Source organism: Acromyrmex echinatior, chromosome 10 (genome assembly GCF_024713525.1).
Source record: "Acromyrmex echinatior isolate Ae372 chromosome 10, ASM2471352v2, whole genome shotgun sequence".
In the NCBI taxonomy this organism is placed as follows: domain Eukaryota; kingdom Metazoa; phylum Arthropoda; class Insecta; order Hymenoptera; family Formicidae; genus Acromyrmex; species Acromyrmex echinatior.
In genome coordinates this window covers 7,934,821-7,957,626 of record NC_141861.1, presented here as the reverse complement: position 1 = coordinate 7,957,626, position 22,806 = coordinate 7,934,821, and the positions used below count along the sequence as shown (strand labels likewise).

At 33.7% G+C, this 22,806-nt stretch overlaps 1 protein-coding gene and 1 long non-coding RNA gene across 7 annotated transcripts in view; one reads left to right on the top strand and one right to left on the bottom strand.

Moving 5' to 3' along the window:
* The window catches only part of LOC147908256 (uncharacterized), a 75,920-nt gene extending 61,521 nt beyond the window's left edge, over window positions 1–14,399 (bottom strand). For all 3 annotated transcript variants that reach the window (XM_087410485.1, XM_087410486.1, XM_087410484.1), the window contains exons 1-2: window positions 14,259–14,399; window positions 1,313–1,382 (exon numbers count right to left, since the gene is read on the bottom strand). In XM_087410485.1, coding sequence (XP_087266611.1) covers window positions 1,313–1,382; window positions 14,259–14,273 — 85 coding nt within the window. In that variant the 5' untranslated portion in view covers window positions 14,274–14,399. The remainder of the gene's footprint in view (window positions 1–1,312; window positions 1,383–14,258) is intronic.
* A 1,410-nt stretch (window positions 14,400–15,809) lies between these two features.
* Window positions 15,810–17,223, top strand: LOC147908255 (uncharacterized). Of its 4 annotated transcripts, none has more exons than XR_015546428.1 (2): window positions 15,810–15,949; window positions 16,288–17,223. It is a non-coding gene; the product is annotated as an uncharacterized LOC147908255 (long non-coding RNA). The 4 variants fall into 4 exon arrangements; XR_015546427.1 differs by having other exon boundaries at window positions 15,811–15,949; window positions 17,050–17,223; XR_015546426.1 differs by having other exon boundaries at window positions 15,813–15,953; window positions 17,050–17,223.
* Window positions 17,224–22,806: the final 5,583 nt, after the last annotated feature.

Sequence of the window (22,806 nt, the reverse complement as noted above, 5' to 3'; positions counted from 1 at the left end):
AGACGCGGGAGCACGTGCTCGGGTGAGAGAGCACGCGCGTGACGTCAGCGTGCGTCTGGAAACAGCTGACCGCATTCCACAATAATTGTTTTGCATAATCGCGGTGGAAGCGGCCACTCGGTGGTAGCTTCACAGTGCCCGCGAACAGCGAGAAAGAGGCCGACACGAAAGAATGAGAAAGGTGGAGGTGGAGGTGGAGAAAGTAGAGGGGAGAAAATTCGAAAGGGCCTTCTCACGTTGTCGAGGTGGGGCTGGGGGACGGAACGAGGTGGGAAGAGGGGGAGTCCTGGTCCAGCCGTCAATAGCAACGCGGCCCGACCGGCGCGTTGGCTTTTAAAGTTTAAAGATCCAACCGCGACGGCGACGGCGTCTAAGCATGCCAGAGGTGCTCAATTCTCGGCATCACGCCGTCACTAACTTCTATTCCCACGACGTACGTTGGGAATATAAGTATAAAAAATATACTCCGAAGTGCGCAATTACGTATTTACAATTAGATATTTCGCTTGGAATTTAAATCATAGTAATCTCTTTCATAGTAAAAAAAAAACTCGATTAAATGGCTACCTTTCCTCAAGAATTTTTCATTTTCTTCAATATTAAACATGCAATTAAGGATTCACCCTCCATTGGCAATATTAGTCTTTAAAGGCACAATCCATTTTTTTTTTATTATGAATTTTGCTAAATAAATTTGAATCTATAAAAAATAAATAAAGTATAATCTGACTTTTGTGACAATAAAAACTCATTGTTAAGGCTTTCACAAGTATATAAAAAATTTTTTAGATTTTTATTTGACTCAGTAACTCAAAATCTGTACTGAAGTTCGAAGATTCAAGTTGCAGACAAAGTATGAAAATTTCACATTGCCGATGGAAAGCTAAGATAAAGATACGTGGAAGAAGAAAAAAAATGTATTCCTTATATGCGTTCTAGGGAGGATGACTCATCTTGTGATATCGATCATAGATTGTTTTCGAGAAGCATCAATGACTCGACATCACGAGAACCAAAGTAATTATAATTCAAAGCAGGAGCAAACAAGATCACAAAAGCACAGATAATGACGACAATGACGAAAGATCTCGAGATGAAATGTCTGCAGAAGAAGGTTAAGAAGAATATTACGGAACGAATAGAGTTAGCACGAGATGTTTCCGACGTGTATGATTATGTTTAACAGCATTTTGCCACGTCCTTCGCAACCCATATTGCACTTTTTCGCGAAGATGTGGCAACTGCCTTTCGTATATCTCGTTTATAGATCTAGTACCTCAAGATTAGCGATCAGGATATTAGAAATTATTACCTTTTCGTAGAATAGTTCTTTGGACCTGGTAAGAATATCCGCGAAACCTACTCAGCAGCTTCCTTTGACTCTGTAGAAAATTAAAACGTACGGATTAATTTTATTTCATTCATATTATAATAAAAAAAATATATATATATAAACTAAATACAGAGATACAAATGTTTTGACATGTTAAAAAATTTAAATAATTTACAAGTAGTTTTACAGAATGTTATCATGTAAATTTTATGTAAATTTATTAAATTAATATATTTGTATTTGTAAAAAATTGTGCACTGTTTACCACATTGGCTCTCTAAAATCTAATCTTGTCATATTTTTTCCTTAGAGATTTATCGTCTTATTTCGATTGTAATACGAAAGAAACTATTACTATTCAGTTTGAGTCATAACTAAACAAAAGATAAATTAAGACTATAAATGGAAATTAGATAAAAATTAGATAAAAATATTCAATAAAAATAAATGAAATAAAGAGAAAGAATCGAATTTTGTGGTAGAAGCAAAGCTTGATGTTTGTATATTTATATAATAATAATATATATGTACATATTCATATGTAGATTTATAAATTTATTTTTCAGTTTTATAAATATACGCGCTGATTCGGACTTGAAACGCAATGAACTGAAGGTGAAAATAACATTACAAATTACATTAATTATTAATTTAATTATTTTTCGCAACAAGTTCTTTGCAGTTAAGATACTTATTAGCATCTCTTAGCATTAAATTGATGATCAATGCAATTTGTGATGTTATTTCCAACTTCAGTTTACGATTTTCAAGTCCGACAAACCGGATCGACGCGCAATTTATAGAATTAAAAATGTATTGATAAATTTACATATGAATATTATTGATATCAAAATCTGTTTTAACCGAAAATAGGATATTTTCACTTAAAAAATTAAGAGATATATGGTAATCTTAACGCTTTCTATTCAGAAATCGTGACTTACGTTATATATTCTTGACGACGTCAAATGATCGAATCGCTCAAAAAAAAAACTGACGCAACGGCGAAACTACGCACATTTTCGATGTAGGATATGCCGCGGCTACAGATAGCAAACTACGAGCGTAAGGCATTTTGCAATCCCGGTCGCACGTCTCCAAGAATGGTGTGTCGCGCACATAGTTGTCGCGTGACGTTGGCGGAGAAACGACGCCAACGACAGGCGACCCCGGGAATGGCGATACGGAGAATAATAAAAAGAGAGACGCGCCATTGCGTTGGTCATCCGCGGTTCCGTGAAAAACTCAAGCGAGCAAATATCGCGCCGGCGTTAGTCTATGCGCAGCCGATTATGTTTGCGCAAGAACGAGCTGTTTTTCTGCTGTAAATGATCTAGATGAGGCAGCAAAATTAATTTGCTACTTTCCTTTTTTTTTATCGATGTATAATCTCAAATCTAGCAGCTATACTAAATAAAAAGCATCAATTTTTAAACATCTTATCGCTATATATCGCTGCATATAGAAAAAACGGTTTTGCTAAAGTATCTAAAAATTTAGCTAGATATAGATCTGAAAATAACTTTTCTCAATTATCATATAATTATAAGATGCTTAAAGGTTAATGACAATGCTGCAAAAAGTTTTAGTAACCAGTTTTGAGCCTCCTGCATAGCTACTTTAATGATCCAAACACAATTAGCCAAAATAGTTTCAGATACTAAATTTTTTATTATTTATTATTTATTATTTTATTATTTATTTTTTTATTATTTAGATACTTCGGTAAAACTATTCTTTCGATTGAATTATCTAAGTTGCAATGTAATTTAATTTTACATATTTAACATAATTATATAGGAATCCTATTACCTATAAATATAAAATTGCATTAATAGAAATTATATAGGATCGTTTATACAAGTTTGAGAATTTTATCATCTAATTTAAATTTAACGAATCCCTTGGCATTTCAAATTTAGGATCGAATTACGCATTGCGTTCTTCAAGATATTCGATTCGTTGCGAACTATGTGATACCCGATACCCGCTACTGGTTTTCCTTGCGTGCATGCCCGACTTTAACCACGTCTTTTCCTTCTTGTGACACCCGTTATCGGATCGGATGGATCGAATTAGTGGAACGAGATAGAACCAAGGAACGCGATCGAAATCAATTTCCTTGCGACCTTCGCGACGACGACGGCGGCGACGACGGCGGTGTGGCGACTCGTAGATGAATTTTTGTGCGCATGGCGAGAGAGTGGAAGGCAAAGCGTTCGGAAGAGGAATATTTTTCACGATGATCCATTTTATCATTACATTCTACAGAAAGAGAGAGAGAGATGGAAAGAAAAGATAAAGAAAGAGAAAGAGAGAGATAGTTTGTTCGATGATGTAACTACGAGCGTGCGACGCACATAGACCAGATTGCTCATCCGCAGTTTATCCTATACACAATTCTTGTTACCGGCATGCTATCACGCATGGACTATGCTCAGCGACTCGTTTTACACGATCTATAATCTAACGACAGATAGAAAGACAGAGGAAGAGAAAAAAAGAAAGAGAGTTCGCAAAGTGACCGACATTTCAACTTTCACACTGCTAGATATCAAAAGAGCAATGACAACTCAATTCCTTAAGTTAAATAACAATTTTTAATTTCCATGTGTGACAAGATGTAGGAATCAATTCAATTCTGTAGTTAGCAAAATAAATAAATATCGTCCATATTAATATATATTTAGAAAATAATACATTAAATTTGATTATATATTTTCTAGAGTAAAATTGTTTGATTCCATTGTTTTAGTCAAATTGATATATTAAGTAGGAAGTGGCGATCTTTAAAAATAATTAAAAATAACTTAAATTATAAATAGAATTTGACATTATGAATTTGACAGTGCACGAATTCTAGATAGTAAATGCTAACTTTGATGAACTTTAAAGTTTTAGTGGTACGTTAAAAAAAAAATAAAGATTACAGGAAGTCACTTCGCCAAAAATGACGATACCGCGCAATATGGCTTATGATAATCGAGCAACAATATTTTTTTGCAATATTCAGAATAAAAAAATCAATAATGGACTACGTATTATGTCGATATTATATGCATGATAATATATACATGTCGTTTCGGAATTATCTGATTACTCAGCGTTATAGGAGCGAGATCAGAGCGTGTCTGAGTTTAACCGGAAGTGGAGTATCGGGCACGCAAAGATGCACAGCACTTCGGTATAGCAAGTAAGAGAAACATCGATACTATCCACGAGGATCTCTAGGTGTAACGGGGCGTCCCCCGTGTGGCTGTTACCACTGTGGGAATTCTAATTAGAGATAATGACGTCATTAAGGTCTGAGCCGCGACGAGACGGGACGGTCTGCTGCGCTTACTGTACATGCTCGTACCCTATTTTATATACGCAGTCATGTACTTGCACGCGAAATGTGCTTTGTTCCGAGAGCGTCCTACTCTCGCGCCCCGATATGCACCCGAGATCGTCGCTCTCTCACGCGAATGCACTGTTAAATTTGTGCTCCGAAAGAGAGATTTACATCGCTCGTTCAAAAGCGGAAAGGGAGGAGGTGAACACTCTACGTTCTCTTCCTTGTTCTCGTCTGTTATGATAGGGCAAACGTCAAACTTGCATTTCATAGCTGGATCGATTTTGCAACATTTGTACATATTTACAAGTTGTCTGAACGATTTCAAATTTACTAGTAACATTTACTAGTGAAAAAATTTTAATCCAATGTTTAGTTAATGTAATGAAAGATAATTTTTGTCTTACTTTCATTTTTTACGTTAAAGTTTCATAATTTGGTTAAATTCTCATTTTAACAACTAAGGGTCGAAACATTTTTCATTCGATTTGAGAATAAAGATATTAAATTTTTTATATGTTACATTTATTATATTGCTTCTTTTAGCGATTTTTCTTGTTTACTTAAAAAATAATTTTACTTTTCTAAATATTTAGGAATTATTTATTATAAATCAGTTGGTTACATAATTATGTTTTTTTTGTATTAATACTTATTAAATATTTAAAAAAGTAAAATTATTTTTGGCTATATTAATCAAAAAAACTGATTGAAAAAAATTAATAAATTATTTCATTCACACTTGATATTATCATATTCAATGAGATGTTCTCTCTCTCTATTTTTACTTTGCCGATATTAATTATTTACATAAATTTTTATTAGCGACATTTCCGAGATTAATTTTCGATAAACAACTTTCTCAAGTTGCTCAAAGATTATTGCTCGTACGTTTTTATTGAACTGATTTCATCCAAGAATTCATGAAATAAATTGATTCGATAAGCATGAAATATATATCTTACGCATATATAATAAAAGCCTTATATATATATATTGATATTGGATTATTTAAAATTAAAATAATCGTTTCTATTGCGACTGTATCAATTTTGATCGCGAGGAACATCTTGGATTCATCTTGTATTTAAATGTCATATTTTTCCCATTTTTTTTTTAGTCTTAAAGTGATTCAGCCCTCACTACTTTCTATGTCGTTATCGATATGTATTACTATCGTTTGGAAGCGACTCACACGGCACAGCCGCGTCACGTCCGGAATAGTAATCGCATACAAAAATAATGGCAGCGCCTGTTATCTCTCGTTTCTGCGCGCATACATTACGGCGCACGGAGTCATTTCGTGATTCATGACGTTGTTAAAGCAGTTCGCGGAATTACAGTAACGGATATGTCGGCGGGTTTGACTGCCGGACAAGACCGAAGGAATTTGTAAACATAACCGCGCGCGCGACAGAAATGCACGCAAGAAATGCACCGTACAAGGTGATGCCTGTGTGATGGTAGTAAGAAAAATATTTTAATTGTCTGCCGGCGATTTTTTGAAGCAATTTTCTATGTATGCTTCTGTCATTGCAAAAACTTTTTAAAATAAATTTATGATGATTAATTTAATTGATTAATTTAAAAAATTCGTGGGGAATTTAAAAGATCAGCGAGTATATTATTTAAGTGAAATTAATAATATAATATAAAATTGTAAAACACAAATTAAATGAAATTACGTTCCGAGTAATAACTACGAATTTCTGTCGATATCCCGACTCTACACTGTTAGAAATAAATTTCTATCTTAAATTTCATTAACTTTTAAGTTACACAATTTGAACTTAATTTCAAAACATTACATTAAATTTATTTAATGTATTTATAACTAAAAAGTATATGTATGTACATGTACGTAAAATTTAATGTATTTTTCAATTAAATTTAATGTACACGTACATTATGTTTAAGTAACTGCTGTAACTTAATTTTCAGTTAAATCATTCATTACTTTTAATTTCGTTCATAACCACCAGCTTCATTTACATATAAAGGAAGCTCATGGTTACATTTCTAACAGTGTACGCGTAAAAATGCCGATGATCGACTTTCGGTTTGGTTTTCCGGATCGATCAGCCTCCGCAATAAGCATGCACCATCATTGACGCGTACGTCTCTGCCCGTCGCATATTTTCGCGCGCGCGTTGAATAACAGCCTCGTAACACAGCGCGGCGCGGTGACACAACTCGGTTCGAGTTAAGCCCCGGAGCTCGTCGGCAGGGTGGCGACGAGAGACGAAGGGAGGACAATCGCGGGACGGAAAGAGACGGCGGATGAGATGCCGTCCGACGCTTCGAGTCATGTGCAGGCCGGGTCTCGCATGTGCGTGTGATCCTCCATGCGTTCTCTCTTTCTCTTTCTTTCTCGACCTATACTTCCTCCGCCGCGCCGGTGCGCCGCTGATCCGATCACCCCGTGATCGCCGTCTTTGTCGGCGGGCGTCGCGTATCTCCCTCTCGCTTCATCCTGACGTCAGCATGGATACCTGTTGCATGCCGCATGCTGTACAGAGGGAAAAGCGTTGGTGCGTGCAACGAGCGATCGGGGCGACAGTGCCGAAAGAAAAAGAAAGAGAGAAAGAGGATGGGAGGGGGGGGAGGGGGGACAGATTGATTTTTAATAAAATCGTGAGATAAAAAATCTATTATATTTTATTTCGCGTTATAATCACAGAATTCAATTATAATTTAGTTACAATTATTTAAAGGAACAATAACGGGAAAAGATAGGATAGATAAGTAGAGAGAAGGAAAGATAAGAGACATCCGACAGCTTTCTAAAAATAGTTTAAAATTCAAATAGATAGATGGATAAGTAAACAGAGAGGGAAAGAGAGAACAGGAAAAAGGAGACGCTTGAGTCACATATGCGAATTAAAGCCATGGATTCTCAGACTGGCTGCAGACTAGCCAGTCCTCGAGGAGAATGCTTCCTTTAATCTTTTCTTTCTTGCACTCTTTTCTTTTCTTCTCTCTCACCGCAGCTTAATTGTAAATTAAGGTTTGTGATTCTGGGATCTGGTTACACGAAAACAGCGAACAAATCAGAGATGCACCGAATAGAACATCAAGTTTTTGAATTGTTTCTAAAATTAGAATATTTCACATCGACGAGATTCATGAAAAATTTAAGAATTTCATTTGTAACGAATGCTTTCAATCTACGTTAAATTTTGAGATTAAATTAATTTTTCCATCGACATAAAAATATCCATAATTATAAATAAATAAAAAATATGATTTTATAATGCTTTCATAAAATTCAATTCACCACCGGAAGCTTTTAATTTTCAATACTAATAGAATTAATATAATCCGATTTTATTCGAATAGCTTGAAATCAATTTTAACGAATATCATTTGAATTCATTGATTTCTTTTCTAGAAGGTTATATTTGCAGCCGGTACCATTTTAATGACATTTAACAAATATTAGTGGGACATAAATATAATGATTTATCCTGTTTGCCACTCGTATATGCGCGAGCACATACATGCAACTTGTTCTGCCTTTAAAAAGAAGCTTCCATCGCGAATATAGCGAAAAATATCAGGACATTGATAGTTTTGAACTATCGAAATCAGGCAAGATAGATATGCCTGGAGCAAAGTATACTTTTTATTATCCGCAGTATTCGTTACGTGCGACGCCGATTCGTCACGATTATCGTCATCTTTATGGCGGTATTAATCGCGTACGACCGCCAAAGCGGCGGCGTTCGTCAAATGCCATTGGCGGAAGGAGCATCGAGGGCAAACGCGACTCGTTTTGTTGGGCTAGCTTTTCAAGAAGATCGGAATCAACGAAAATAGACGAGGCACGGAGCTACCGCCTCGATTGGACCATCGCCAATAATGTGGCGCCGCGGAAAAATCTGTATGACACGAGAAAGAGAGGAGAGAGATGGATCTTAGACTAGTTTTACGCGAGCTATTTCTTGCGTCCGTGTGTATTCTTCTTCTTTAACGCGGATATTTGCCTCTTTTGGATAATATATTATTACCTCTCTCTTTTTTTTCCTTCTTATGTTTATTTCTAATAATATAGATTAACTTACTCTTTAATCTCGATTTAATTTAATCTTTACTTTTTTCTAACGGAAACCTTGCGAAATTTTGATTTTAATGATACTTTGTATCTAAAGATTCACGTAAATAGATAAATTTAGAAAATGTCAATTGCGATCCAAAAGTGGTTTTGAGAGGCACTCCTTATATGATTTCACCTTTCAAAACCATTTTTGGGTTACTGACATTTTATCTATTTATACTTTCTAAATTTCTTGAAGTGAAATCTCATTCCAAAATAGTGAAAAATTTGCACTTTTGAATAACAGTAGCAGATTTTTACTTATTCTTTTCTGAAATAAAATTTTAGAGTGAATCTCCAAAAAAAAAAAGAGTGAAAATCTGCCATTCTTATTCAAGAGTGCAAATTTTTCATTCTTTAGTGGCATTATTTTCACTGCAAGAATTTCAGAGAGTAATCTACAAATGTACAAAGTTTCATAAAAAATTTGATACTTCCCTTATTAAAATTGGAAAGAAATAAAAATGAGTAAAACAAAAATTAAAATTAATCACCTTGATATCAATGGATATTACCCGTTTTTATCTCCTTCAATGGTTTTCCTAATTGAGCTGAGCTTACCTGTTATGATACTCTTTCGTCTGATAATACCGTTTCGGAATTTCTAATAATTATTTGCTCATCTAAGTCATTCAAATCAGATTAGGTATCAATAATTAATCATTCCTATACACGTCAGATTGGCAATCAATCCGCTGTGTCACGCCAGAAGCGAGAAAGAATAGCGCGATTGCATCTGTGCGCGCAAGAGTGTGTATAAAAAAAAAACGCGTAGTCACTCGGTCCCGTGGCTCTCGCAATTTGAAGAAATTATCGCGCGCGACGCTTGATAAAAAGCAAACGGACCTAGCGAGTGATGATAACACGCGAACACGCGGTGTTATTTCGTACCCTTCTCATTCAATGACTGTCTAATCGGCTGCTTTATCGAGCCGCGGAAACGACCTGTGACTTTTACGCACGCACGAATTCAAACTACGTATGCACGATACCACGCATTTTAGAAGCAATCAATTGCGTTATCGTCCTCTTTATAATTTATGAAAAATAGAATCGAGTTAAAAGATTTCGATTATTCCATCTGTAGACGGCAAAAAATTATTTGTTCGCCAAAAAGCATTCATCGATTTAATGTCACTTATTATGAAGATGAGATTATGTTTATCTATTATAATACTATTACAATTACCTGTACATAATATAACGAAGTAAGCAAAATTATTGTATAAATATTGTTCAATGTTTGAATTTTTTAACAATATACAAATTCTGTGGATTGAACAAGAAGCATGCATTCAATTTTTATCATATAATACTAATATATAATATATTATTTAATTTAATAAACATATATTTAATGTACATTATTAGTATTACATTACTATTAATCTGCAATAATCTTAAACAATAAAAAATATCTCCTTTTTAATAAAATTTGAAACATTTATATAGGTATCCTGAAAAAATATATTAAATTTTAATAAATATTTATATAAACAGTTCTAAGTAAATATTTACTAAATGTAAAAATGTATTTATTTTTTGGTACAAGAACCATTAACTTCATTTAATTATCATGTTTTTATTAAGTAAATATTTATTTACTCCAACTAAATATTTATTTAATACTATTTAAAAAATTTGTATAAAAATTTAGTAGGTAATTTTTTCTAGTGTAAAGTGAATTCAAAAATCAGCAATTGTTATTTAAATTAATGTGTTAATTAATGGCAGCCAATTAATGAGGATTGTTGAGGTACTAATTAAGTAATATCCCATTTAATTATCTGCTAACGTCCAATAATCCCTCAATCTCTAAATTCCATGATGCGATTTTACGCACGAGTGCAGATCGCTCGATATTTCGCCAAGCGACAGCAGAAGTAAAGTAGGTAGGCACCGGACTTCCGCCTCCGACGAGGAATGCAATTGAGAACCACTGTCCTAGAACGCGCCCTGGTCGCCGGCACAGAAATAGAACGGTCGGACTTTAACGCGCACTTTTGCGCATCTTTATGTAACCCGGCCGAATTTATGGCCGGTTATCTATTTAATAATACGCGGATTTACTTGCGCCATTCGCAGAGATCAAACGAACCTATGCACGCGCACGTACGCACGCACGCACTGTCGCGCGCGCGAGCGAGCCGGGCGGGCAAGCGCGCACGTGCGTATCGCACATACACACGCGCACGCCTGACGTAAATTTCGCGCCAGTGCGTTCACCTCTTCGATCTCATCGCTCGTTCTTCACGGACGCTTGAATGTCGAGTTGTTAATTCTCCTCGCTCGAGGAACATCGGAAACTACTGTTCGATCGACGGCTGCCTGTCTAAATAAAGGCACGTTCGTAATCGCCGGCTCTTCGTGGATCCATGCCCTTTCGGACTTGCCCCTTTTTCGGGGCATATAACCCTTCTCTCCCTGTACTTAAGGTAAATTGGAATGAAATAGGGAAAATGAAGCAAGAGTAAAGAGGATAAATAGAAATTCCGCCCGATAAATCGTTTTTTCGTTTTTGTACGAGTTCGATAAATATTTCCCTATCTTCTCGAGTATTAATTGGAAATTATCTTTTAATTTATGGAAAAATGTTGAGAAGAGGAAAAAGAAAGAGGATAGAGAAAAGGATTCAGGCATAGGATGAATGTAAAGAAGTTTTTGGTATTAGAAAAGGTATTTTCTAATGAACATGAGCACTGAGAAAAGTATCTGGTTGGATTGGAATTCTGGTTGAAACTGAATGAATCTTAATTTATATTTAAATTTACTCGTTGAGATAACCGGAATTTTGACTGAATCAGAATCTTCTAGTCTCTCCATTTTCAACCAAACATTTTTTTTTTTAGTGAAGATAAAAAAACTTGTAAGTAAAAACTATGTAATAATTTGAATAAACAGGATATTAGATATACACTTCAAGAGGCTGATGTTTATATAGATTTAAGTTTAGATTTAGGAAATAGCAATATTTAACTAGATCTTTAATTAAAAGATATAGATGTATGTGATTTAAGAGAAATAAGAGATCCCTCTCGATATGTAAGCTAAAGTAATAAAATTTTCTTCTCCTTCAATTAATCAAAAAATCATTGATCAAGTTTATTAAGAGAATAGATTTATCAGATCTTATTATTTAGCACGAAATTAAAATTAAAATCGAGTTGCTCCCCCATTTCCGCGAGTTTATCTTCATTGAAAGTGTAGGAAGTAATAAAACACTATCATAACTAATACAGTTCGCTGCGGATTGTGCTACTTACTGCTAACAAAAGACCCAGTTATGCAAAAGAGCCAATGAGCAAAGCTCACTTGTCTATCCACCTAACAGCCTATACCTAACTACATTGGTAATCGGTAATCGTTTTGTAATTGGCGCATTATAGCAATAACCATATTCCTCGAATCTTAATACACATTCCTGTTGCTTGTACATTTACTACTTCAGTCCTTTCTTTGATTGCACGTTTCCGTATATATAAGCTTATTAGTAATTCCCATTTATACACGTATGATTGACGAGTGTACAATGTAGATCGATTCCGCAATTTCCTTCTCGATCGATCCTTGACCTACATAGCCTTTATAAAATCAAATTTGATTGTCGTTTTTGTTAAAATCCTTTGATATAATCTACTACTAATTTGCCTGTCTTTTAATATTACATACAAAAACCGATACTTTATATTATATATATTTATATATTTATATATTACATATATTAAACATTTCTTTCTATTTTATATTATACATATATTATATTCTATATATTATTTTATATTTTTATTTTATATATTCATATAAAAATATATGAAACACAAAAATGTATAATATATTCTCCAAATTCTTTGGAGTGGAATCTCACTTTTTTTGAAAACAGTCACCCTTTTTCAAGACTGGCATAATTTTTACTCTAGAGAAAATTCCATTCTTTAGAATGATATTGACTCTAGAAGTTTTAGAAAAACTAATATAAACTATAAAATAACAAGAAATAGATATTTAATATACATAATATATAAATATATGTAGCATATCCTTTTTCAAGATTTTCATCAATAAATACAGCATTTTTAGTGAAAAAGTCCATTGAATATCGTACAGAAAATCGTTGTTTTTTACATGATTGAAGTCTTTTTTTACGTGTTTCCAACTAACGTGAGATATACAAATCGTGCGAGCCAATTCATCGAAAGAGATTCACGACTATACATAGTTCCGCGCGAGCGAACTAACGCGAACAAGAGTCGCAATTCGCACTTATGTGTTATCTACTTAGACGGAACGATGTTCAAAGCTATAAGATCGTGTAAGACCAGCTCGTGTGACTATCAACGCTATTTAGTTTCGTGACGTGTCACATGCCATTGCTTTCCGATGATGTGTACGCACGACAAATATCAACGTATACAATTTCATTAACCTTCTATAGCGATCATATAATTAATCGTACAATGAAATCAATGAAATCCGAGGAGTCTCTTCATTTAGAATAGATCTATTGTGAATTTAAGCAATGTGTAATTATACAATCCGTATTTACGAATCATCGGGGATGATATCTTCAAAATATATTGTATTAAAAACCGTTTCGTTTAAATATGCTTCTTAAGATATATTACACATATTTTTTAATAAAATAAAAAATTATTAACAAAAAATCCAGATTTTCTGTATTGTATTTGAAAATATGAAAAAGCGGCGATTTAAAATTTGGGTATCGATTATGTAACTTTTTTTCCAGAGCAGAAACGTGAAAAGTGAAAATTTCACTTTTTACGTTTCCGCCATAGGAAAAAAGTTACATAACTCAACATTGACTCATACATTAATTCTCAGAATAAAAAATTATTTCAATAAGAAATATTTAAAAAAAATATAATTAATATAAAATGAGAAAATTAATTATCATTTAAATTAAATCAAATTATATTGTTAAATATAAATGTATAAAATTATATCGTTCAATACATAAATATTGATCTTATTGAACTGTTTTATATGCATATGATATTCAATTTTATACGGAAAGCATAAATTTCCAATTCCAATTACTTTTTGCAGAGACTATACACCTGCTACATTCTTAAGTTTGCAAATGAATGTAATTTCAACACATTCAATTTTCTTCTGTGTTAAAATTATTCTTATATTCGGTAAACGATAACAACGCGACACTTGGCACAAATATTTTCACTTTTCTTCGATATTGTGTTAATTATTTTTTATATTTTATCAACGTTGCTATTTGGTTTTGCCAAAATGAAAAAATAAATCGGTCCGGACACTCGTGCTATTGCTCGCTTGTTCGCTCGCTCGCACGCTCGTTCGCCGACGATTCATCAATTTCCTGCGGTGTCGAGTTGACGTAACGGAAAGGATAGTGACGGAATTCCGGCGAGTATTTCACGAACGAATCACATTCGCGTATCGTGCGCATTTTCCGTCAGTGGACATTTTTCCGTTCGTTAATAGTACGATATGTGGACACATACCTCTATTCGTGGCATTTTCAATGACAGCTGCTGTCACAACATTTTCCTGTGTGCTCTTTCCCTTTTTTTCTCCTTCTCTTTACTGATCTTCCGCTGGTCTTCGTAGCTGTCGTAGCCATCAATTCCCGCGGTGCACTGTTGCGGGAAATCCAAACGGTCCCGGAAAACAGAAATGGCGGCCGTAGCGATAGGCGCAGGCTCCCACGCTGCCACGCGAATGTTTTGCAAAAAAAAAAAAGCGTGCGACAGGACCGAAACGACGACGCGACGCGGAATCGACTTTCGCGGTATCAATTTTCATTATCGAAACGATCACGCGGTAAGTCGAGGAAAAAAAGCGGCGCGGAAGCTGGCGAAAATACCAGCGAGCGATTCTCGGCCGGAACGGACAGCGTCGCGAAAATCCACGCGACCTGTCGATCGTTCGCACGGAAGATTACCGGCTGGCGGACGGACGAGGACTGAGCGAAGCAGTCGAACGCTCGTGGATCCCCTCTCTCGCTCGCACGTTCCGTCCTTCCGTCTTCTCTCCCTCCTTCCTTCCAACCCGCCGCGTTCCGCGCGCCGCGCCGTGCGTCGTTCGGCGACATTCGACCCTCGCTCCGTCTCGCTCTCGCATCTCCCGTCTCTCTCTCACATACACACATACCTTCCCTCTCCCTCTCACTCTTTATCTTTTATGTATTAGTTTTTCTTTTTATTTCATATTTTTTTTCTTCCCCTCATGATGAAAAGAACAGTTTCGTTAAAATATCTAAAATTTAATTAGATACAGACTTGAAAATAAATTTTGTTTGATTATCAAATTAATTATGTAGGACACTCAAACTAATTGGTAGACGTTAAAAATTGGTAAACGTCAAAAATTTTTTGCAGAATCGTTCATCATATTTGAGTTTCTTACATAATTTTTTTGACAGCTGGACAAAATTTATTTTTAGTTCTGTATTTACCTACGTTTTTAGATAGTTTAACAAAATCGTTCTTTCCGTGTTAAATTAAAACTTGCGATTTTTGTTACTTTATTTTCTCGCCGTTATAATTATACTGTATTTTTACTGATTCTCTCTCTCTCTCTCTCATTCTATATTCTTTTTTAAATTTATAATTTTTTATTATTCTATTTTCTCTTCGTTGTAACGATACTGCAATGTATTCTTACGTGTTCATTCTTAGAGGGCTCGTTCTAGAATCTTAATAAACGCTCTCTCTCTCTCTCTCTCTCTTGGTTTTCGCTACCGCGCGACCGCCTTTGCACACATTAGTGGAGTGTGCGCGGGTATAAGAAGGAGGGGTACAACCCACGAGGTCGGAAAACATGATAATCTCTCACTCTCTCTCGTGTGCCAAAGAGACACAGAGCGTCATCGCATACGTGACGTACGTATATGTGTCTCGTATGAAAATCTTCTTAGCGATTTTCGATAGTTGAAACGAAGAAACAGCGCACAGTGAAGCCAGTAATGGTTCGTCTTGAACGATGGAATGGCGGAGAACGTGCTAATATAATAGCGTGTTGCATGTGTGCATATGCGTGCGTAAGAACGGAATAATATCACGACGTAATGCACAATGTTCCTGTTACAAGACATGTCGGCTTTGGAATATACGTAGAATATTACGTGATTAATGATACGAATGTAAATATTTCGAAGCAACATGTGTTTCGTGACCAGATCCAAGTGCAGCACGTTTGTATATATCATAAGCATCTCTCTTCTACGCTTAATATTACTATGATTAGAATAGATAAGTTACGTAATGATTTAACTGATACTTTCATATATATGTATTAATTTTTATTGATTACGTGACGTTTCGTACAGAATGTAAGGTGGAATTGTAAATACCGTTTATACGACTTTCAATAATTTAATTTTCCGAAACTGATGGTTGATATGTTGAATCCACTTAATTAGATTTTTTTATAATTATAGTTATTAGTTACAAGATATTTTTTGCAATAAATTATTTACAGTTTTTAAGATGCTTATAATAGTATAAAATTAAAGAACATTTATATTTTTAGATTGCATCTGCAAAGGACGCACTAATTATATGGGAAATTAGGTTTCGGTAAAAGAATTGATTTTCTCATATAATGTAGTTTAAAATGTAATGAATAAAAAATATAAAGACAAAGTTTAATAAGGAATTAATATTTTATTTATCAAAAATGCTCTGTGAGCACAAGTTTTATACTTGTGACACACTGTAACTCAAAAACTGACATCTTTTGTCCATCATATTATAAATTATATTATTTGAAAATTAACTCATCACCGGGAACCAATAATTAGGTGCTTTAATGAGAAAGTAACATTACAGATTAAATTAAATTATTTATATATACTAACAGATTAAATCAAATTATATATACATACTAACAAAATTTTAATAAATATTCATGCGAAAGTTTATTTGGATTGACTTACTCGTTTAAAAATTATTTAAAAATGCAGTAAAATACGATCGTCACGCTGTATAAGTTAAATCAGTCGTAGATCGAAAACCATAATCTATTATTGAACCTCTTGTGTCCATGACATCTTTTGTTCACATTATAAATCACATTATATGTGAAAACATTTCACAATTTTCTATACAATTAGTGTTTCTATATAATTAACGTTCTTTGAATTATTGTTATTAAAACCAAACTTAGTACTCATTCTTTTGATACGAATCGTTTTTTGCATGCATCGTCATTTTGTTTCCCTGAAATTAATTAGCGTTTTAATTAACATAAAATGAGTCTCGCAGACCGAACGTCAGTATAATTGTGTTACAGATTTTGACGTCAGCTTCCGAAGGTTAAATGTCTAAAGCGAATCAAAAGGTATTATGACAAGAGTTTAAAAAACTATGGAACGTAATAAACGCAACGGAAGTTTTGTTACATAAAAGTATACATACTTATATATAAATCGATTTTTAATGGATTAATAAATATATGGGACAATAATTATCGATCTGTTTATTAAAATACTTTCTCGTATGCTGCATGTGTTGAAAGTTGTTTTTGTGAAATTATCGATATTAAATTATTGCCTTGAGGAAGATCAAAGATCGCGAGCGAATTTTTTCCCTAGTTATACATTAACGTGCAAACAGTTATTACATTATGTCGTGATTGTCGTCTTTTACACGTGACAGCATGCTCTTCTATAGTTGCGTAGCTATAAGCTTTCGAAATAGTTTCGCGAAATGGCCGTAACTCTTGTTTCACCTCCGAGAATTTCCTCGAGAGCTCGAAATAGCAAAATAGCGACAAAACGTTCTACATTTTAACGATACAATTTTCAGCCCAGCGAGTGTCCACTATAATTGTCTTACTCTAAATGTCTACTTACATGACATGAATTCTTATACGATTGTTTATTTGTGTATCATCTCATGTTATTCTATTTGCGCTCTAAAAGAATTATACTGTGTTAAGTTTAATAACGAAAAACAATTCATCCGGATTCTGGTTTAAGTTAATATGTGCGATTTATAGTAATTTGCTTTTTAATTTCGTATGAAAAAATACTTCAGATATTATTATTAGTCAAAATTAATTAAATTATTAGTCGAAATTAATCGAAATTATTCAGATTTCTGTAGAAAACATAATAAAAATCTAGGGAATGATAGAATAATTCCGATCGAAATCCATTCTGAATAATTACGTATCCTGGTGAATTAGTAAGAATGGTGAATAACAAATGCAATCTTGACGAATAGTTAAGAAATAAAAGTAGTTACTAGTCAAGTAGTAGTCAGTGACTACCAATATATAATTTTACGATAATTTTTTATGCGTGTGTGAGTTGATCTGTTTTTCAGTTTATATTACAATAATAATTAATAACATTCTTATTACAATCAATTTAAGAACACGATATTTCAAATACTAGAATATCTTAAGTATAAGATTTTTATTTGTAAAGATTCTTTATCTGAGCAAAACAATAAAATTATTTATTACCTAGTTGATAATGAGTACTTTTGCAGTTTATTCACATTATTCACGGATTGTCTCGGACTACAATTCGTGCATAGTCCGATGCTATTTTTGTAATATCTTTAAAGGTATTAAAAAACACTGCACTGTGCATGTATAAAATATAAAACTGAAATGTTGGGTCAATGCGATTTGCGTGAAGTCAATGTCGAAGCGAGTTTTAAATCAGCTAGGCGAGGCGAGTTTCGAGCTCATGAATTACAAAAGGACCATTCCAAAAAAAGAAAAAAAAGATATACGCGCAACCATTGAATTTAATCTATAGAAACGATAGATGAACGTTGGCGCATATGCAAAAGGGGTTACGATAGAAGAAAGAAACCCTATAAATATGAAAGGATAAAAAAATCATAGGTTTTTTTCCAAAAGAATACAAATTCGAGCTACATGTGTACGGAAACTTGGAATTCGTGTATTCTTAACGCGATTTCGAGGATCATTCCCGTCGGATTCGAGAAAAACACAAGATTTTACAATACAGAGTATTCCCTTATTGAAAAATATTATTGGACTCGCAAAAAATTCTGGTAAAAATTTAATATAATTTTCAATTAATAATAATTGTATTATTATACTTTTTTTATTTATTAAACAGAAAACTGTTTATAGAATATCAATTAAAAAAATGTAACGCTTTTCCTTTCTTTGTACAGTTGCTGTACAAAAAAGAAGTATAAAATCTGAATTTAATTACTTAACAGCAAAAGAATACCAAATATATAAACATACTCATGTTGCTAAATTAAGTCGGTATGACGGATTTCCTAACCTGAACAATTGTGAACTGAAACGATTAACAACATTAAGTGAACTGCAAATTGTAAAAATTCGCACAAAAATATTATTATGCATAAAGATTCATTTTGATCAAATATATCCCTCTTCATTCATTTTTGTTAAACAACAAATATTTCGTTTCGCAGGACAGAGCGACGCTTTTCATCTGTCATTCTGTTATTTTGTACAAAAACGCGTCTAATGAATATAATTTTATTAATATTGGAAACTCAGGCCGCTAAATTGGAAAATTACCTTAGTTTTGTTCAATTATATAGTATTTTTGTCGAGGGGTTAACCATCTTATATATTGCTACCTATTGCGCAATATTAGGGTAACTTCGACAAATACAACGCGCTGAGATTTACGCTAGAAGTCAGAAAAAATAGAAGAAGTGGAGATAATTTTCCCGCAATTGCTCTGTTACATTTACCTTTATGTTAGTATATGAGTGATTTCAATTTCTTACTGTTAATATTAATGAAATTATTGTAATAAATAGCGCATCATAAATTATAATCTACATAAAATAATTATTGTAAGGCTGTGTAAAAGTCTTAATGGTTATTTCCTGATAGAGAAATAGTAAAACATGTTGTACAGCAAAATACAAGTGCTTTATTTTCATATTCTTTGTTTAGTTTGTTGTCTTGCATTTTTAGTGGGCGGGATTTATGTCCAAAGCATACAAAGCAAATTGAATTCAGCGTACTAAATGCATTAAATGCATTACATGAAATATGTCATAATACTTGTAATAGATGTAGGAAGATTGTAATTATTATTTATTACTTCATATACATATTTATCATTCTTAATAAAACTTTATAAACGCATTTTATAAATTATTGTCATTTTACGTCTTATTTATAAATTTTTTATAAACACATTATTTGTAAATAAACGCATTATTTGTAAATTTTTCATGAGCCGTACATACTTCTCCTCCCTCTTCTCTTATGATTACCATTTATTCCACCCCTATGGGATATACGACAAAAATGCAAGGGTTTCAAAAAATTTATTGTTCAATACGAAAAATATTTCGGATTTCTAATATTTTTTTCACAGTAGTAAACAGTACAAAGTTTTTACTGATATAGTTCATTTACTTTAAACATAAGTAAGTAATACTTATTAAATTAAGTTTTTGATAAGTGCGATGTATATATCTAGCGGAGTTACCTTACTAAATATTGTGTTATTATATATTGCCATGTATTGCTATCATAGACAATAATAGCAATACTAGCAATACGCTAATAATATGCTAGTAATACATAACAATACATTAGTAATATTGTGTGCAATAGGTGGCAATACATGAGGTGATCGACTCTTAGATTTTTATAAGAAAAATCAGTAATATTAAATAATAATTGATGTTCAGATAAATTGTAAAAATTTCTACCAGGAAAACGATTAGAAATAATTGGAAAACCATTCGAATCGAATCTGTTGTACACTATTCGTTCCAATAGGTTTTTCACTCCATCCAATAATATTTTTCCACATGGGTCCACTGGATGAGATGAGATTCCCAGGCCATCTGGCATAAATCGGCTCGCATCGCGTGTTTACATGCGATGGCACGCGATTATGTTTGTCACGGTTATTGGCGTTCTTATGGGCACGCATGATGCTCATGCGGAAAGCGCCGACATTTAATGACCGCTGGCGGTGCTAATTGCTCGAGATCGAACGTGATTACGCTTCCGCGGAAATGTTTGACACGGGTGTTTCGCCACGTTAACGGTCTATCGCATTGTCGGATTCGAGTCAATACACGACGGCGACGATTCTATGTCCATGGATATTTCGTAGATATATATATATATATAATTCGGTATTTCTAATCGCTTTCCCGATATTCATGGAATTAGGATTTCCTCGTTTGCAGTGAAGTTGAAGAAGAAAAATAATAAGGAATAAAGTGAAAAGGAAAGAATTTTTGTTCACGTTATCAATTTTATTTTAAAGCTGTAAACAGTATTCTTTCAGTTGATAAAGCATGATCGATCAGAGAATTAATGTCAGGACGAGGATTCGCGGTGCATCGATCCTTGCCGACCCAACAGAATAATGCATACTGAAGGTGTATTATATCTACAGATAAATAGTAAATTGATGTTTTATAAAGAAACAGAAGACAACCGGGAAATTGTTAAATAAGATATAATATGCTTCATGTTGATCAATACTGTGTTGTAGGTAGACAACTATCTAACCAGCATTAATGCAAGCCTTTTAACATTATTGGTTTATATAGCAATATGAACTGTTGCGTAATTAAACTCAACGTACAAATTAAATTTTAATTGCGTGTTGTTTTCTTAATTATTTTTTTCAAGGAGAGCGGAGAATTTATTGATCTACAAAGAATTTTTGTCGCTTAAATCGCTTAAAACTTTCGAGTTATAATTCAAAGATAATGTATAGTTGATTAAAATTATTGAGAATAGTTACTGAAATAGTTAATTAAAGTTACTAAAAATAATCGATGCCGTTATTAAAAATTAAGCTAAAAATGAAAGAAATTAATTCGAAATAAAGCAATAAAGCTAAGAGATATAACAAATATACAAGAAATTCAATTACACAAAGAATTCCCGTTGAGAATAGACAACATCGTTTCGTTCGTGCTCGACGGTTCTCATAACAGCCTATTAAATGATATCAAGTGCATTAGTACAAACGAGCAATTTAGTCTTCCTCAATAGGATCGCGTCGCAGCGAGAAAATTCAGAATGCGCAATAGAAAAAGCAGTAGCAGGTCAAAGGCGTATATAGGGTGACAGAATTTCCAAGTTCAACTAGAAAATTTCCCTCGAGTGTCAAATGAAATTCTTTTCCACACAGAAAAAATATTCCAAAAGAAAAGTTGTACATAGTAAAAAAACATTTTATATTTGTGTTAAAACTGTGGTGCTTGTTAAAATTTGTTGAATCAGACCGGAGTTAATTTAACATAATGTGATTGTGTTGTTTGAATATTTTGTGTTGAATTCATGTTCAATATTTCTTGTGTGTTAAAATAAACACAATTTATTAGTGAGCAATTAATATAAAAATAATGCATTTAGAACGTAATTTCTAAAATAAATGAATAAAATAAATGTTAATCTTATATGTCATGAATTAGTTAATTTTACTGAAGAAATATACGCTTTCACAAGTTGCTTACAGATAATATCAGTATTATATATTTTATATTAATTTTGTTTACTTAATATTTGTGTTACTTTCTACATATTCATCTTAAATTCACACAAAAATTCGATAGATCATTTGAAACGTGTAAAATCTATTAAAAAAAACATTTAACAAATTTTCAAACTTTTCAAGTATTAAGCATTTCGGTGACGAAACTTCAAATTGGAAATTCCGAAGAGTTTGAACTTGCGTGGACATTTGAATTTGCGTACATGCCCTGTAGGCATGGGAGGTTCTCGGAGCCCCGTCTCCTCGAAATACCTCAGACATATAAACTCGTCGCGGCGACGCCGTCGCGTGGAAATAGAGAATAGAAGTAGATTTAGAAATAGAGCCGCGCCAGTCGTCGGCCTAGAATTTGATCGGAGACGTGGCCTAACCCGCGCCCCGGACAGCGCTGTTTCGAACGTTGTTGGAACGTGCGTTGTTGTCGTCGTTTCGATGCGATGCGACGCGACGCGATGCGACCGGATAGCTCGTGATGAATAATAAACAGGAGGCGCGAGGCGATGATCTAGGCTTTCGGCAGTATCGGGAAGCGTTTTCAAGAG